This window comes from Pleurodeles waltl, chromosome 2_2 (assembly GCF_031143425.1).
Source record: "Pleurodeles waltl isolate 20211129_DDA chromosome 2_2, aPleWal1.hap1.20221129, whole genome shotgun sequence".
Lineage (NCBI taxonomy): Eukaryota > Metazoa > Chordata > Amphibia > Caudata > Salamandridae > Pleurodeles > Pleurodeles waltl.
The window spans coordinates 164563737-164582943 of record NC_090439.1 but is presented as its reverse complement, the minus strand read 5'-3'; the positions used below and the strand labels follow the sequence as shown (position 1 = coordinate 164582943).

The following is a 19207-nucleotide window of genomic DNA, read 5'->3' as shown; positions in this document are numbered from 1 at the left end:
TAAAAGCATCTCCTCTCAGCGCACTCATTAAAGCTTTTGAAACTTCATTTTTGCATAAATTGAATAAACAAAACACAAATTCTATGAAACCAGGAAGTAATTTCGATCCCTTTCAAAAGCTGTTCTCAACCTATAGCAGAACAGTTGTGTCAACCAATCCGTGCACCGCTTTTCTCTCCAACTGACCTACCCTAGCGCAGACCAAATGACATCATACTTCGCTTTAGAGTCGTCTCATACACCTCTCACACAAAACCTAAATGTAAATATTGCAAGCACAAAACCAAAACCTGTCTGCTCACTATTGTTAGGACTCAAACGCTTTAAAAGCTGTACAGAACTTTCGACGGTGGCCTTCAGATCAAACAGATATTCTTCTGGCTATGGCTTTCTCACAAATGCAAGTAAGATTTGACACATAAACCTCACTCCGATTGGTACGGATTCTCCCTGTGCACTCCGGATTCACCTTATACCAACCAACAACTTGCACACTGGTATTGTCTACAGTGCTCAATCAACCTACATCTCACTTCAGACTATAAATTACCCAGATGTCTCCATACCCTTGTACAATACACCGGACTATTAGGCCTTGCAGGACACATAAACAACAACCACATGGGCAATTTTTGGCACAAAGCGCAACATTCACTTGGAGTACGCCAACTCTCCACTATCTTACTTGGAGTATGCAAACTCCCTACTCAATTATCTGGAGTACGCAAATTCTCTACTCACTTCATACATCACACTTCAGCACAAATTAGCCAAAGCATTGCTAGCGAAGCCCTACTCAAACTCATACCTGTGCACTTGTGACAACGCTGGAATTTCATCAACCCTTACGCTACACCAAGAACAACTCAGAATGTGGGCAAATTCTGACTCTCCTCCTCACCAGACAAAACTGTAACTCTGCTACCAAAACTGCTGGTGCGTTGGCCGGGAAGGTCTTCTTCCCACCTCGGGTTCAGAAACCACAAACGCGCTGATGAGACAACATTACTATTCCCACCAATAGAGGTCAACTAGATCTTTGGACTTTTCCCCCCAATAGAGGTCAACTAGATCTTTGGACTTAGCGAAGTATGTAGTAGTCAGATATATTTAATCACAAATCAAAAACATAAAACCATAAACAATTCTAGGCACCATGAACAATTTAACACTAAATCAAACTACAATCTGAAAAAAGTTTCATGGCTTTATTACAATCCCAAAATCAATGTTTAAGTTATATAGTGCACAAAACTAAGTTATAAACATACATGAAAACCACAGGCTGCCCAAAACATCTAAAGATATATAATCTACTAAACATCAATACTGTAAAATACTCCAAAAGGATAACACAGATTAGCAACAACATGATTTGCACATTTCTATCAGATTTCAAAGCAGATGATGGTGACATTAATAATCATCAAAATACAATTTTAACATTGAGATTTGAAGGCTGGTCCATTCCCATCACTAACACAAATCTAGACTTGCATGTGTGGAACGGGTCTAACACATAAGGGCAAAAATAAAGACGAGACAAAATACATTTGGAAAACGTCATCTAGCTAGGGTTACTCTAGAAAAATATGCTGGTCTAATTATCTAAGCTGAACAGGAAAACAAGAAACCACATTTAGTTATACCTTTCCTCATGGGGCTGTATACAGCAATTCTGCATCAGCTAAAACGGTAACTTTCTCCCGTCAGTTGACAGCAGCATCACGACAATGCAGAACACGGGCTGCACATACGACAAGTGAGCAGTTCAGAATATATTGGGCATATTAGTACTGAACAGCATAAACAAATGGGGTAATTAAGCCTAAAAGGAAACTCTTCAAGAGACTTGGAGAAGGCAAAAGATGACAGCAGCAGACTTAAGACAGGAGTAGACTGATTCTGGCAGAGTTCTGGACAGACTCGAGAGAGGAGTCGACTCACTCGAACTAACTCCAACACAAACTAACGTCAAATTTCCAAAGTTCCTCACCAATTATAAGAACTCATGGTTCGTTAATTGGTTCTTCAGGTAGGCTCACTTGTACATGCAAGATTCAGCATCCAGTGGCTGCAGACATTATATTCTCTATTAGGCTTTTAAATGTATGTTAATTAATCACCATATACTAACTTCTGTACCACTAATATATAAATAAAATGTGATCTCTCTCACGCACCACCCACAAAGCTACAAAGATGGGATCGGTACCTTTGCCTTGAATGTACAAGGATCTAAGCAGCATGCACATCGACTCGCTCTGTGCAGGACTTTAACTAAGCCAGGTCCTGCAGTTCTAAAAAGCAGGTGCTGAGATGGGTCTCTTTCGGACTCTCCATTTTTACCCTTAACCTCTGGATGAAAAAAAAAATCTCAACTCTGCAGTAGTACCATCTTGGGTGCCTTTGCTGTAACTTCAAAGAGACTTGTTACAGTTCTTTCACAGTTTTGTCGTTTCAGAACTGAAGAACTTTAAACATTTTATACAATGAAGCCATTGTTGTTATTAATAAACCGCTCCGCAACAATATAATCCCATCCCGACTGGCAATGATCACATAAGTGTATTCTACATAAGTGTCCATTGCCGGCAAATGTTGAATGTTAAGCTTTTTCTCCCTAGTTGTTTTGCACCCTCCTCCTCAATCTCAAATAAGTATATATACGAAGCTCATGATTCCTTTCCGTTTCTCCTCATTGTATCTAATCAGACCACTCCAATTGAACACACATACTAGAAATATATGTAAACCAACGTACACTGTATGAGCATGCTGATAAACATCAGAAACCCAATGGGGCCATCACTCCTGCAAATCTATAAGGGGTTGATAAAGTTAAAGCACAGCAAGTAACAGGTACAACATGATGTGATAACCTTGGATGTCATAACAACAGAAATGTACAACTGAATAATTACAAATGTATACCAAGTGGTATGTTGCAGCAATGCATACTATATATAATACCAGTTATGTAATGATTTAAGAGCACATGCCATGTTGTATGAAACGTAAACAAATGTAGAAACATGAAGCAAAGTAAAAGTTGAAAAATGCCAATAAACAAATTTGTGAAAAAAATAAAAATGAAGCCATTGTTGTTGCTTCTTTATCTTATGCACTTAACAACTACTGACAAAGCCAACAGTCCTAGCTTATTGTAAGTTGCTACTTGTTGCATTATGTATCTGGATGCAATGACAGAAAGCAGCAAAATGCCAGACGGGTGGCACACAATGCTAAGCACAGATTTTTTAGCTTGCATGTTTTAAAGCCACAACCTTCATCACATATGCTATGCTCCTTTGAGAGACCCACCATTTTTTTCATCCCACTTAAAGCCCTGTCTCGATGTAGTGGAAGATGAAATTGCAGGAGCACCTGTTCAACCCCCTAAGCTATCACAGTGGCTTCCGCAGTCATACACACCAGGGTGCAAGCCTCAGCATGGACATCCCTCGGGTATGACATTCCTAGAGCCGCACGTGAGGACATGTAGTGTGGAAGGTATTCATTTAATAAGCATTTGGCTGAAAAGTGCAACCAGTGACTCTACTTCAAGACATCACTAGCATGAGTCGTAGTTTTGGCTCTTGGACTGAAATATGAAATTTTGTTTTGGTGCAGTGCTTAAAAGAGGAGGAGGGGCATGCATTTGTCTAAGAACTTGCGCTTTTAGTAGGTTGCAGAACTGAAGCACGAGGAAGTAAAACAATTTGCCAGGATCACATATTTTTTGTTGATACAGAGAGGCCGTGATTAGTACTGTTGCCAACCTGTTTGAGCCATCTGCTTAACCATCCGGACAGAGAGCACAGGCATCCCTCCCTACTGGAGGAGGAAGGACCTGTGCAGACTCATGCCAGTGGTGCACTGTGGCTAACTTTTGAGAATGGTGAATGGGATTTTCGTGGATAATCTAAAAACCACTTTTCATATAGCACTAAGTGGCCCCTGCGCAGCGCTCGCAGACAGACACAAGGCATGGCTTTGGTTCATTTAATGATAATTCAGCTTGGCCATCTCTGGGCTTCACTGATGATCAAGAGAAAACAAAATATAAGTGCATCTTAGGTTCAGACATGTAGCCGAGTCCTGAGAAACAAATTAATAAAACATCCCAATGGAGTCAAAATTAAAAAAGGGTTTGCTTTCTATTTATGTATGAGAGAAAGGTCTTAATTTGTCAGAAGAATGTGATAATTATTACTACTTTGAGGATGTAAAATAGTTCCTCCTACATTTCAAAAGAAGCCCACTTTTTGATACGGAATCATACATCAAACAGCCAATAGTAGGAGATGCAATATGTATAATCCTCTGAAGTGATCCAAGATTGACCAACAAAATCTTGGGCAATGGCTGAAGGGGTCTGGCCAAATCAGGCCAATGGCAGAAGCGGGCTGACCCACAACCCACACTTTTATATCAGAAGAAATAGGTCTTATAAATAGTTTGCTGTCAAGAACAACCTAAAAAGACCCTGCAATAGGGTGTTTATGGTGCAGAACAGCACACATTTCGAGTGTCTGCTTAGTGGTTGTACTAACAATGCATCAGTAATTAATACATACAGATGACTCAACTCTGGGCTAAGTCATTTAATTTCCTGGAAAAAAGTTATACTTAGGTTGGAGAGATCAACTCATTCTTTATACACAAAATCACACATCACAAAATCCTTCCTTGGTTAATGACCAAAATAATTCACAGTGGACCCCTCTGAGGCTACCAGTTATTTTTTCTCATCTCAACCTGGGAACAAGAAAAACCCCAGCAGCAACCTGTGGTTTGGTCTATGGAATTAGTAGGACACAAGTAAAAGAACGCATAGAAGCTATATAGTTTTTTGGGACACTAATAATAAACAAAAGAGTGTTGGTTATGTTTGGAGTTTTCAGCCTTCTACATGGCACTAGCATCCACATACCCAATCTGAAAAAGTTATGCTACTGTGAACAAGCCCGACATGATGTGTCCACCAAAAATAAAGAAGCAAAAAGAGTACCCTCCCCAAATGAGGAGTATAAGTAAAAATTTAAAATTATAATAATAAAGAACCCCCATCAGCAGCATCAGTGATGCCTTTCTCAATACCCTTTCCGACTTGCTCAGGGCTGGTCTTAATGTGAGGCTAGCTTTCCTTTAGGATTATTTATTTTGCAAACTGTCTGTAGGAAACAAATCCCCACATCCAACCTCTTAGACCCCTATCCCCTCTGTATGTCACTGTCTGAATAGCATCAGCACCATTATCAACCCAGCTTAGGGGTTTGCATATTGACTGGTCTTGCTGAATCAAATTTAATTTTTTATATTCAAGAATTCAAACCATGTGGATACAACGGGATATATGTTTGCCACTGACCAGACTTAAAGGATATTTAAGATGGAAGGCCTTTTCTTAACTGTGGAGCATGAACATGTTGGTACACTTCATTGCATGCCACACACGGTCTCAACATTTCCTCCAAGAAACTAAATGTTCATGTAGTTTTTACAATAAAAATGATAGTAGATGTTTTAACTGATGATTTTGAACTAAGGAAGAATGAAATATGTGAAAAATCTTTCAAAATCTGAGCAAATTCAGCCTCAAAGACACAGGGTTAATAGCATTTTGATTGTGGATATAGCCTTTATCATTGAGGAAGTCCAAATGTAAGTGATTAAGATGATCTACATAGATGCTGATCTGGTAGGACTTCACAGTGAAATAGCAGACTTCAAAACCTGTAATAGGTGCACAACTCCCGAACTTCAACATTCTCCAACCGATCAAGGTCAATTGTGAGGGCCTGGAGGCCTAATCACAATGCAATAATCTCTGAAGCATTTGTGTCCTTCAATCAATAATTGCAGATAGACCTCAAACCTAAGTGGAGGAAATGTTCACAACTGTATCTGGGGCAGACAACTGCTCCCACCAATTCACGGCGGAAAGACCCACCAGTTAGTGGTTCCAAAGCCTGCTCCAGGGGCTCCTGCATCACCTAAAACGGCCCGCCTCCTTAACATTTGTGATTGACACACTGTGCTCAGCCTGTCAAGGAAGGAAAAAGAGCTCACACATAATGACAATCATATTTACAATTTGCAGTACAGAAGGTCATGTGTAAGTATTTCCCGATCAAAACAAGAGAGTTGGCACTGCATTAGCCATGCTAAACACAGACCATTTGGGATTAAATTATTAATGGAATGGCATGCGTTTCCACTAGTCACCAGCAGACTCTGGCCTTCCTGCAAAGAAAGAAAGAAAAAAAAAATCTACTAAAACAAAATGTATCATCTGACTGCATCACTGACTCTGCAGGGAAGCAAATGAGTGATGTGGAGTAAGAATCTGCCCTCTTTTTAGAAAGACAGATGCAGGTGGAATTCTGTGAATTTGTGACTGAAAATGTAAACTGATTCAACTATGTTTATATCTATCCAGATTACATAGTTTCTAGCAACTTAAACTACCTTAGAAAAGCAGAAGCCAGAATAACATACTATGGCTGAATGCAGGTTATGCACTTATGAGCTGTCTTTGACATGTCCGATACATTCACTACAAAGAGAAAAAAAAACTTAAACAGAGCAGACAGTCTGACACCAACGGCACACCATGAAGGTAATTCAGAGTTTGGTTACTCATTTTAAAGTTTTCTTTCTCATTTGAAGGGTGGGGGGGTGCAATCAGAAAGCCACTGGCATTTTTGTTTGAAAAGCAAGTATGGGTGGAGGGTAACTTGATAATGTTGTTGACTTCCTACACTCATGTTATGTACAGATGCACTTCAGTCACTTTTACAATACATGTACATACACAACATGGGCACAGTACATTGCTGGCACCATCATACAAAAGCAATATGAATCTGTGAGTGAAAGGAGCCTCAATTTCTTACATGGATTATAAAGGGGTTAAATAAACTACGTAAGACACACAAGTACTGGCTTTATTAGAAAGATAAAATATAGAAGTTGCTATGCTTCAAGAAACACATCCATGCCAAACAACAACTAAGTTATTTGCAGAGATGGGCCTTGCACAGAATCTCAGTCATACTCAAGGTACACCTGTTGGGTACTTATTCTAGTGAAAAATGTATCCCAATTACATGAATAGAGAACGAAAAGTGCAGATTCATAGCTGTAAAGGTTATCCTGCATGTAGAAACGTACTAGATTCAATTGGATTAGAGAAAATTGACAAAATCTTCCCACAAGGAGCATTTATTCAGTTAACTTACATAACAAATATTGTGACTGTAGTGCAGACACATTTACATACTAGCCAAGCAGCTTTTCCTACATTCCCACACAAACCTTTAACAATGCAACTGGCTTTTACAACTACTAAGTACTTTAATGTGTGACTATATGATTCTATGCAATCACACTTGGAGAGATCAAGTTTTACTAATACATTAGTGGCATAGAAGTTAGCATATGGTGACTTACAAGCCTTCATTTAAAAGCCTAGCAAAGCAATTAACAAGGAAATGCAAAATGAGGACGTTTTAATTATTTTGGACGATGTGGGCTCCATTCGTATTTGTTTTAACATGAAAGATCTTGGGCACTGATAGAGAGCTTCTGAAATGAATTAACATTAAAAGTATTATTACTAGATGACTATTAGAAATTAAGTTTATTAAATGAGGATGAATTAATCATACTTATATTTATTTAAATGAATTTATTAACATGATTTACATGTGGGCAGAAAAATAAATGCATGTTTAAACTGTGCTCTAATATGTTGTGAATAATGTTCGCAATTAAATAATTTGCTTTGCATAACTGATTCAAATTGTAAGGTGTGCAAATAGGTCTTATGTGTATTAATGGCATTAGAATGTCTTTAGGCTTTCTTAGCTAGACTAGGCCCGATGATTAATTTTTGCAGCAATAGAGGAAAATTACTTGTATATTCGGTTTCCCTCCGACTTGATTTTTTCCCTTAGTTGCTGACATGTTGTTGCCTGTCCTATTGTATTAGAGACAGATAACAGTATTTGTTCTAGCCGTCAAACAAGACAGAAGCCTTATTGGTTTCACACAAGAATTGTTCAACTCATCCTGTGTACTGTGAGAAAGGATCCCGAAGTTACAACAAATGAGAAAGCATCATTTTGGCAGAACCATATAAATTCATCTAGATGATCATGTATATTTTATGAGAAAATCTGGAATAGTTGCAAACCTGATAGGCGTGTGGAAATCTTATTAGAGGCGGATTCTTGTGTGCAAGATGAGCCCACCTGGAGGACGAATTGGAAACCGATAGACATTTCTAGTTAGGGAGAGACTTTTGAAACTTTCAGTCAGTCGGGTCCAGTCATTGCCGTGATAGCTTGCCGACGATCCTTGATGTGGTGCTGCTCTCTCTTCTCCTCAATCCCTAAGACTCTCAGCTGCCCTTTGAAGAATTAAAGCAATCTTTTGTAATTACCCACTTGCTTATGCTGTTCAGTATTAATATGTCGAATCAATTCTGAACTTCTAACCCGTCCCGAGTGCAGCCTATGTTCTGCACTGTCCTGATGCTGCTGTCTACAGATACTGCACAACGGTGAACGCTATTATGGGAGTCTGGCCTGGCTTATAGTGGGTACCTGATGGTACTTACACCTTGTGCCAGGTCCAGTTATCCCTTATTAGTAGTGTTCTAGTGGCTTAGGCTGCTAGATGCAGCTATAGCAGAGCAGCTTAGGCTGAACTAGGAGACATGCAAAGCTCCTACTATACCACTTATATCATATAGGTCCTATATCATAAGAATCACAATACTCAGAGTTTGTAAAAATAAAGGTACTTTGTTTTAGTGACAATGTGCCAAAAATATCTCAGAGGATATACTCCCTTAGGAGGTAAGTAAAACACACAAATTATATACACACAAACCAAAATCAGTTAAGTATACAGTTAGAAAGGTAGTGCAAACACTGTAGAATACAATAGGATGCAATAGGCCTAGGGGCAACACAAACCATATGCTAAGAAAGTGGAATGCGAACCACTTAGGGACCCCAGGCCAAGTGTAGTGTGTAGAGGGTCGCTGAGAGTGTAAGAAAACACTAAGGGTGTCCAAGATACCCCACCCCAAGGCCCTGGAAAGTAGGAGTAAAGTGACCCTACTTCCCCAGAAACACACTAAAGTCGTGATAGGGGTTCTGCAAAGACCACAACTGACTGCAAAGCACTGAAGACAGATTCCTGGAACTGAGGACCTGTAAAGGAAGGGGACCAAGTACAAGAGTCACAAAAGTGTCCAGGGGGGGCAAAAGCCCACTAAACCCCGGATGAAGGTACAAAATGGCTGCCTCCGGGTGGAAGAAGCTGAAGATTCTGCAACAACGGAAGATGCCAGGAACTTCTCCTTTGCACAGAAGATGTCCCACGGAGTGCTGGAGGATGAAGAGTTGTTTCTTTGGAGAAAGACCGCAAACAAGCCTTGCTAGCTGCAAAGGTCACGGTTGAAGAAAATGGGTGCTGCCCGGGCCCATGAAGGACCAGGAGGTCGCCACTTGGAACAGCATCATAGAGAGCCCACGCAGAAGAAGGCAGCACCCATACAAGTACTTGAAAACAGGTTCAAGAAAACTGAGCACGGCGGTCGTCTCAACACTACAAAGGAGGATCCAATGTAGCCGGTGGTGAACTCAGCGAGTTGAGCAATGCAGGACGGAGTACTGGGGACCTGGGCTGTGCTGTGCACGTAGGATTCCTTGCAAAAGTGCACAGAGGCCCTAGCGGCTGCAGTTCACGCAGTACACAGGATTACTGTCTGGCGAGGGGAGGCAAGGACTTACCTCTGCTAAATTTTGACAGATGGACCACTGGACTGTCGGGGTCACTTGGATCCTGCTCCTCTGTTCCAGGGACCACGCTCGTCACAATGAGAGGGGACCCAGAGGACCTGTGTAGCAGATGTTTGGTGCCTGTGTTAGCAGGGGGAAGATTCCGTCGACCCACGGAGATTTCTTCTTGGCTTCCAGTACAGGGTGAAAGCAGACAGCCCCCAGAGCATGCACCACCAGGAAACTGTCGAGAAAGCCGGCTGGATTAGGCGCTACCATGTCGCTGGTAATCTTCTTGCTACTTTGTTGCAGTTTTGCAGGCGTCCTGGAGCAGTCAGCGGTCGATCCTTGGCAGAAGTCGAAGAGGGAGATGCAGAGGAACTCTGGTGAGCTCTTGCATTCATTATCTAAGGAAACGCCCACAGGAGAGACACTAAATAGCCCTCAGAGGAGGATTGGCCACCTAGAGAGGTAAGCACCTATCAGGAGGGGTCTCTGACGTCACCTGCTGGCACTGGCCACTCAGAGGCCTCCATTGTGCCCTCACACATCTGCATTCAGGATGGCAGAGGTCTGGGACACACTGGAGGAGCTCTGGGCACCACCCATGGGGGGCGATGGACAGGGGAGTGGTCACTTCCCTTTCCTTTGTCCAGTTTTGCACCTGAGCAGGGGCTGGGGGGTTCCCTGAACCGGTGTAGACTGGCTTATGCAAGGAGGGCACCATCTGTGCCCTTCAAAGCCTTTCCAGAGGCCTGGAGAGGCTATTCCTCTCAGGCCCTCAACACCTATTTCCAAAGGGAGAGGGTGTAACACCCTCCTTCAGAGGAAATCCTTTGTTCTGCCTTCCTGGGACTGGGCTGCTCAGACCCAAGGAGGGCAGAAGCCTGTCTGTGGGTTGGCAGCAGCGGTAGATGCAGTGAAAAACCCAGAGAGCTGGTTTGGCAGTACCCGGGGTCCATGCTGGAGCCCCGGGGATGCATGGGATTGGCACCCCAATACCAGATTTGGCATGGGGGGACAATTCCATGATCTTAGACAGGTTACATGGCCATATTCGGAGTTACCACTGTGAAGCTACATATAGGTATTGACCTATATGTAGTGCACACGTGTAATGGTGTCCCCTCACTCACAAAGTCCGGGAAAATTGACCTGAACTATGTGGGGGCACCTTGGCTAGTGCCAGGGTGACCTCACACTTAGTAACTTTGCACCTAACCGTCACCAAGTGAGGGTTAGACATATAGGTGAATTATAAGTTACTTAAGTGCAGTGTAAAATGGCTGTGAAATAACGTGGACGTTATTTCACTCAGGCTGCAGTGGCAGTCCTGTGTAAGCTTTGTCTGAGCTCCCTATGGGTGGCAAAAGAAATGCTGCAGCCCATAGGGATCTCCTGGAATCACAATACCATGGGTACCTAGGTACCATATACTAGGGAATTATAAGGGTGTTCCCAGTGTACCAATTAGAATTGGTGAAAATGGTCACTAGCCTATAGATACAATTTTAAAGGCAGAGAGAGCATAAGCACAGAGGTTCAGGTTAGCAGAGCCTCAGTGACACAGTTAGTCACTACACTAGTATACACATTCAGGCCACAACTATGAGCACTGGGGTCGTAGCTAGCAGGATCCCAGTGAGACAGGCAAAAACAAACTGACACACAAGTAAAAATGGGGGTAACATGCCAGGCGAGATGGTACTTTCCTACACTTTCAACATGGTAAAATTGCCATACAACTAATTGGCACATTTAACTTACCCATAAGTCACTAGTATATAGCACCAAGGTGTACCTGGGCCTGTAAGCTAAATGTCACAAGTGGACTACAGCACCCATTGTGCCATCTACTACAGTGGCAATGTAAACATGACTGCAGGCCTACCATAAGTAGCCAGGCTGTGGAAGTTTTAACTGTAAATTCAACATGTCGAAATAACCCTTTTTTGACAGGCCTAAACCTTCTTTTTAAATATTTCTAAGTTACCCTTTGTAGACCCTAGGGTCAATAAAGCCAGGGCGCATGGTATTTAAAGTAGGAGCTGTAAATATTTAATGTTTAACATGTCCTTACACTGAAAATGCCCTCTTTCACTTTAGCAGGTTAGGCTGCTCCATACCAAGACATTGGAATGCAATATTAAATATTGATATTATATCTTGGGACTGAGGAATGCTGGAAAAATAATTATTTTTAACCATTGTTCAATTCAATGGTGAAGCAGATTTGTTCTATATATTACAGAAAGGTAACTTTTGACAAGTTCCCCTTGCCCTGCCTGAAGCCTCAGGAAGCTAAATCTTCAGTTTGTTCTCCTAGTTCAGCCAGCTAGTAATCAGCATCTAAATAGGAGTGAATGAGTGTGAACGTGCTCCCAGAGCAAAATAGGAGGCTGAATTAAATGAGAATTAAATAAGAAGAAAGGACTACTCTGAATTCAACAGAATGTCCAAGTGGGGCTGGGATGATCCATAAGGATATTAATGTGCCATGTCCTGCTTAAAAGTCACATCCTGCTCGACAGTTCTGGAGCTTTTCATATGACACTTAGGGTGCATTTCAAAGAGGCCTCCACTGTCACAGGCAAAAGCTAGCCGACAACTATGCAGTGCCCTTCTGTTGTCTTCCTAGCCAGTCAGGCTCCAATCACAGTGGGCCTTTTTGGACATTACAGTGTCACAGGGTGTTTGACATCTCTGTTAGGTTTACATGTGACATATGGGGCACACCTCAAAAGAGGGAGTTAGAATGGCAAAACAATTTGTGTGTATTCACTGTTTGGTTGCTAAAACCTCAGCTTTGTTATACTGGGCTTCTGTTACTGATGTTATTGTGGGTACAGGCACTGCATCAAAATGGATTTTGGTGTTAGATGCAGGAAGACCTGGTATGATCATAGTGCATGTCACCACAGAAACCAACCCTCACAGCCCAAGTTTTTCATGGTTGAAGACTTTGGCCAACTTGAAAATGCCAAAGTGGTTAGCCCCAGGAACCTTTACTCCATTGTCTAGGGTTCCGAGGGGGGGCCATGGCAAGCTTGTGCCAAGCATAAATGTGGAACCTTGAGACACTCCTTTGAGAACACTCCTGGACCTATGAAGATCAGAAGAGGACTAAACGTGCTGTTGGAGACATGAGAAGAGCCCTAAAGGACTACATCTGTTCTCTCTCTCTTGTACCCAGAATAAATAACTGTACTCAAAATCTCATAAGGCTGACTGTCCGGTTAAAGCTACAAGGACACAAGAAGTTCCAAGAGGCCGTTTCCCTCAACTACCCAGCTGGCCAGTGGCAACAGGATCTGGACTGGACTCTGTCTGCTGTCATGCAAGTCTCTAAGTGCCTCCCTTGAGGTCCTCAGGGGCTTCAGAAGTGTATTCCTCTGGAGGATTGAGACTTAAAGGACTAAAGTCAGAAAGTAAAATCTTTGACCAGGAAGAACCAGGTGAGTGTATCGTACCTGGACTTCATTAGTTTGTGTCAAATTCTTAGCCTTAGGTCTTGCTCTACCGCAACCATTTACTATTTTGGCAGTTTATTTTTATTTAAAACACTATAAAGTCATATCTCCGGTTCCCCCATTGGATTGTTTTCGTTTTGTTTCCTAAATTTTACTCTATTTTTCTAATCCATTTTGAGGTTTTGCATTTTGACTTGGATTCTGTTTCAGTTTTGCATACATACTTTACACATTGCCTCGAAGTTTTCAAGTTAAGCCTTCCTGGTAGGGCCATAGCTATGATGTGGTTGAGCTCAGGTTTATTTATGGACCTTAGAGGTTCACCTTGATTAGTATTATGATTATTACTTGAGTCTTACAGACACATTATCACAACCTGCATATTTATAGAAAACAAGCATAACTCAATTGCTTGTCCCTCAAGAATGATGCAATACCATTTCTTAGAGAACATTGAGTAGTTGCACTAACTTGTAACATGCTAAAATGTGTTCTGTACCATGTTATAGGTTTATTAACAAGACAAAAATGATACAGACGCAATATCCAGTCATCTTTAAGGCGAGAATATGAACCATCTGAATATACGAGTAAGACTAGTACTACTCATGTATTCCTAATCTTGCACTGAAAATGTGTCTTTTCAGCAGGCAAACTGCAGCTCTTGGGGCTAGGTATGATAGATGTACACGAGGAAAATTGTGCTTTGGTTTGGAACAAATGTGTCAGTTTAAAAAAAAATAATACCCTAAAGGAGTAACTCTACATAATTGGTGTGCATACGCCTAACCAGCATGGTTTTATTTGTTTTCTTGCTTATCGGTCATTTTGTGCTTGTTTTAACAAAATGATGTGCAAGCAGGCACAGATAGTGCCTGCTTGCACATTTTTGGGTATTAATCACGTCTCCTTTTAGTTATCTGAAAAATAATGTGTATATCTTATGATGACACGAAGGATGGCAAGTAGAGTGTTGCACAGCAGTGGTAATAAGTGTGATGTGGATGCAGTTTACAAGATCACAAAAGTGCAACCCTGAGTGGCTTATTTTTTTCTAACCTGCATAAAATTAAAAAACAAATATTGCAGCTAACACTGCTTCCTAAGGTCTTCCACATTGGTGAAAATGAAAACAACAAAGAAGGCTAAAACCTTAACACTCACCCAAATGGAACAGCAGAATTATCCAGACTGGGATGGAGATAGCTCTTAGGTATCGCTCAGTGTTTGCATTCCACTTGAAGGATACAGCCAACACGTAGCCAACCACTAATGACCACACCTAAGAACAGAAGTTAAAATAAACATACATATTGATAGATGTTGACAAAACAAAAGCAATTCTGCTTAGTTAACAACAAAAAACATACTGACTGGTTTTCAGACATTTAAAACATAGACAATCATCATGTTTCTTCAATGGAGAAAATAAAAAACAAAAAACAAAAATTGAATTGTGGAATTTTTCAATTGGCGTTTCAATGGAAACAACAATTTCCCCTCTGCCCCCTTACTTGATTTAATTCGGGAAATCCCCCAACTTGCATGGTCTTACACAGAAGTCAATGAACATAAACACCTGCCTTGTCTCACAGTGAGGGGAACTCTGCCAAATCACTCCTCGATCTCTAAAGAGAAACCGTATTGTGTTCTTCAGTACAAACTTGCAGCACTACCATTTGTTTGGAAACTGTTGATATGTATGTACACATTATCGAGTTACAACATATGTAAATCATGTTTCACACTGGTTACCTTTAACTATAATGTATTTTAACCCCTTGGGTGCCTGGGATGTAACTTACATCCTGCACCCGGCCCTTGGGGGAAGCACCCCTCCCCCTCGGCTTCCCACCCCCCTCCCATGGGCAGGGATGTCATTAGAGGCCGCCCGACGCGCTGGAAACCAATTGCTTTCAGTGAGTCGAGGCAGAATGAGGTACGTTTCTCCTCTGGCTGGGAGTGTGGGATTCCTCTAAAAAAGGCATAGGGGAAAAGGAAAGGGTTTTCCTTTCCCTCGACGTCTCTTTCAGCATTCCTGCTGCCCAATCGAGATGTGATCAGGCAGCAGGAATGCCCACTAGGCACCAGAGATTTGGTTTTATTTATGTATGTTTTATGTGTCGGGGAGTGGCTCCTTACGTAAGGGTCGCTCCCCTAAGGGGGCATGATGTTTTTTGCCATTTCTGCCCCCTACTTTTAGACCAATCTGCCCCCAAGGGGGCAGGAGCCACTGCAACACCGGGGACTGTTATTATGTGTGTCTTTTGAGTGGGGAGGGCAGCCCATAGGGCAAGGTTCGCCCCACAAACGGGGGCAAAGCACTTTTGGGAGGGGGGCAGAATACACTTGTGTGTGTGTGTGTGTTTTGTGTGGTGGGGAGGCCCATTAGGCAAAGGTCGCCCCCCAAAGGGGGCAATATATCTCATGCCATTTCTGCCTCCCTTGGGACAGATGGGTCAATTTCTTTTAGGCCCATCTACCCCCAAAAGCCACCAAGATGCCAGGGATTGTTTTTGTGTGGGTTGGGCGGCCCCTTGGGCAAGGGTCACCCCCCACCAAAGAGGGCAAGCACTATTGGGCAACTCTGCCCCCCCCCACCTTGAAGACAGAGCGGCCTATTTTTTTTTTTTTTAGGTCCATCTGCCCGCAAGGGAGGCAGAATCTACTTAGCACCAGGGATCTTGTGTGTGTGTGTGTGTTTTGTGAGGGGGAAGGTGGCCCCTTGGGCAAGGGTCGTCCCACAAAGGGGACAAAGCACTTTTGGGCCCTTCTACCCCCTTGGGGGCAGATCGGCCTATTTTGTGTTAGGCCCATCTGCCCCCAAGGGGGGCAGAATCCACTTAGCACCAGGGATCTTGTGTGTGTGTGTGTTTTGTGTGGTGGGGGAGGCCCTTTAGGCAAGGGTCGCCACCCCAAAGGGGGCAATATATTTCATGCCATTTCTGCCCCCCTTGGGGACAGATGGGCCATTTTGTTTTAGGCCCGGCTGCACACAGAAGCCACCAAGATGCCAGGGATTGTTTTTGTGTGGGTTGGGCGGCCCCTTGGGCAAGGGTCAAACCCCCCCCCAAAGAGGGCAAAGCACTATTGCGCAGTTCTGCCCCCCCCCCACCCCCCTTGGGGGCAGAGCAGCCTATTTTTTTTTTTAGGTCCATCTGCCCCCAAGGGTGGCAGAATCCACTTAGCACCAGGGATCTTGTGTGTGTGTGTGTGTTTTGTGTGGGGGAAGGCGTCCCCTTGGGCAAGGGTCACCCCCCAAAGGGGGCAGTATATTTTATGTCATTTCTGCCCCCCTCGGGCAGATCGACCTACTTTTGTTTAGGCCCCTCTGCCCCCAAGGGGTGCAGAAGCCACCAGGATGCCAGGGAATTTTATTTTCTTTGTGTTGGGGGACGCTCCCTTTGGCAAGGGTTGCCCCCCCAATGGGGGAAAAGCACTGTTGGGCAGTTCTGCATACCACCCCCCCCCCCCCCCCCTTGGGGCCAGATCTGCTTTTTTCCTTTTGGGCCCATCTGCCCAAGGGGGGCAGAAGCTACTAAGGTGCCAGGGATTCTTCTTTTTTTTGGGGGGGGGGGGGCGGAACTTTGGGCAAGGGATTCAGCACAGTACTGGTTGCCATTTATGCCCCCCTTAGGGGCAGATCGGCCTAGTTTTTTTAGGCCCATCTGCCCCCAAGGGGGGGGCAGAGACCACTGGACACCAGGGAAAATTTGTAAATGTTTGGCGGCGGGGTGTTTGTCAACTGGTGAAGTGTTTGCATTTGTGATTATGAACAAATAATTTCTCATTTGTGTTCTAGTTCAAAGCTTTTGCTTCCTTTGTTGTGGCTCTTTGCTGTTTTGGCAGTGGTTGACCTGCGGTTTGCATAGTTGCATGTTTTAGGCAAGTAAAAACAATTTACTCCGAATTGTTGCCACGCATCAATGACATGTTTGTAGTTGGTATACTAAATACATGATTGTGTGTGAAATTGTCCTTAGATTTGTACACAATGATATTTGTGTTGTCTTATGTCTAATTTGCTTTTCTTTTTTCTTTTCAGTGGGATATCATTGGTGATTGCTGTGTCTGTGCAGAGTAGTTCTGGTGAGTCTAGCTTCAGGCAAGTAAGTGGTATAGTTTTTTAGTACATAACTCTTTGTGATAAAACTACACCTTGTTTATTATTTATTTTAGACAGTGCAGGTTGTTGTTGGCACATTTGTCAAGTTACACTTCTTTGATAGGATCATGGCTAGCCGCAGAGTGACCGCTCAGCAGGTTGTTGGCATGCTTTTTGAGCTGTCTTCTGACCATGATTATGAGACTGACTCTGCATCTGAGATAGAGGAGTAAGTGAGAGATTCTGGCAATGAGTTTTCTGTCTGAGAGGAATCTTCAGATGAGGAAGCCACTCTCAGTGCAGATGAAGGGCCTATTTTAGAGGAGAACACTGATGTGCCAATAGTGCAGCAGCCTGGGGCTGAAAGGTTTCCCACTGGAAGACTTGACACCTGGGTTGCCCCAAACATGGAGCAGCCACAGTTGCCTGCCTTTCCTGGTCTCCCAGAATGTAGAGTGAATATGGAAAGATTTTAGACTGTCAATTTCTTTGAGTTGTTCATGGACAATGTATTTTTGGAAGAGATTGTTGGGCAGACTAATTTGTATGCAGAGTAGTATTTGAGGGACAATGAAGCGAGATTTAGGCCTGAGTCTACAGCTACCATAGTGGATTCCCATAAATCTGGAAGAGATGAAAAAGTTATTGGGTTTAACTTATTTCATGGGGTTGACAAGGAAGCCGTCCCTGACTTCTTATTGGTCTACTAGTCCCTTGATGGCAACGGCTATATTTTCGTGCAACCATGACTTAAAATTGGTATTTGCGTTTTCTTCGGATGTTGCATTTTCATGACAATGCTTTAGCCTTGCTGCGCGATCACCCTGAATATGACTGTCTTTTTAAGATTAGGCCTATCCTTGATCACTTTGTAGATCGGTTTTCAGAGCTGTATGTTCCAGGCAAAGAAAAAAGTGTGGACGAGTTTTTGGTCCCGTTCAAGGGTCATTTGGTTTTTAGGCAGTACATTCTTAGCAAAAGGGCACGGTATGGATTTAAATTGTATATGTCGTCTGAAAGTAGTACAGGATATGTTTATAATATCCTCGTCTACACTGGTAGGGATTCAAGTATTGACCCCTACCTCTGGTTGTCCACCTACTTTTGGAATTAGTGAGAAAATTCCGGGAAACTTGGTAGACAACTGTTTAACAAAGGTCACCATTTGTATGTAGATAACTTCTATACTGGAGTGCAGTTGTTCAAGGAATTGTTCAGAGTGTACACTGTCGCTTTGTGCACAATCCGCTCTAACCGAAAGGCTATCCAAGGGAACTTGTCTGTAAAAAAAACTTGAGTGGGGACAGTGCAGTGCCTTGCTGAATGATGAGCAGCTAGCTCTGAAACCTGCAGACAGGAGGGATGTCTACATGCTAACTACCATCCATGATGAGAGTACTTCACCTGTGGCTGTTTGGGGTCAAGTTGCTGAAGTGCGCAAACCTGTGGGCATTATACACTACAATAAGCACATGGGTACTGTTGATAGAGTAGATCAGAGGTTTGAACCTTACACTGCTGTTCGTAAGTCTTACGTTTGGTATACAAAGTTGGCGATTCATTTGCTTAATATAGCAACTTTTAATGCTTTTATTGTGTACAAGGATTGTTCCCCTGAGTCAAGGATGAAATTTGTTAAATTTCAGGAGTCAGTAATAAAGAGCCTTGTTGTGGTAGATCATGCAAGAGTTCCTAGAGTAGCAGTGGTGGAGGATGTGGCTAGATTGAAAGATCCTAACTCTAGGGGGACAATTAAAGTTTCAGGAGCAAGAGCCCTCACACACCCAAATGAGTGTCATGCTTCATCATCGGGAAGCTCCTCGTCAGACCGG

General features: G+C 42.8%; 1 protein-coding gene across 1 annotated transcript in view; it reads right to left on the bottom strand.

Annotated features, from left to right (window-relative positions):
* The window catches only part of TMEM245 (transmembrane protein 245), a 533540-nt gene that overhangs the window by 451897 nt on the left and 62436 nt on the right, over positions 1-19207 (bottom strand). The window contains exon 2 of the mRNA XM_069219563.1: positions 14435-14552. Within this exon, the coding sequence (XP_069075664.1) occupies positions 14435-14552 (118 nt within the window). The remainder of the gene's footprint in view (positions 1-14434; positions 14553-19207) is intronic.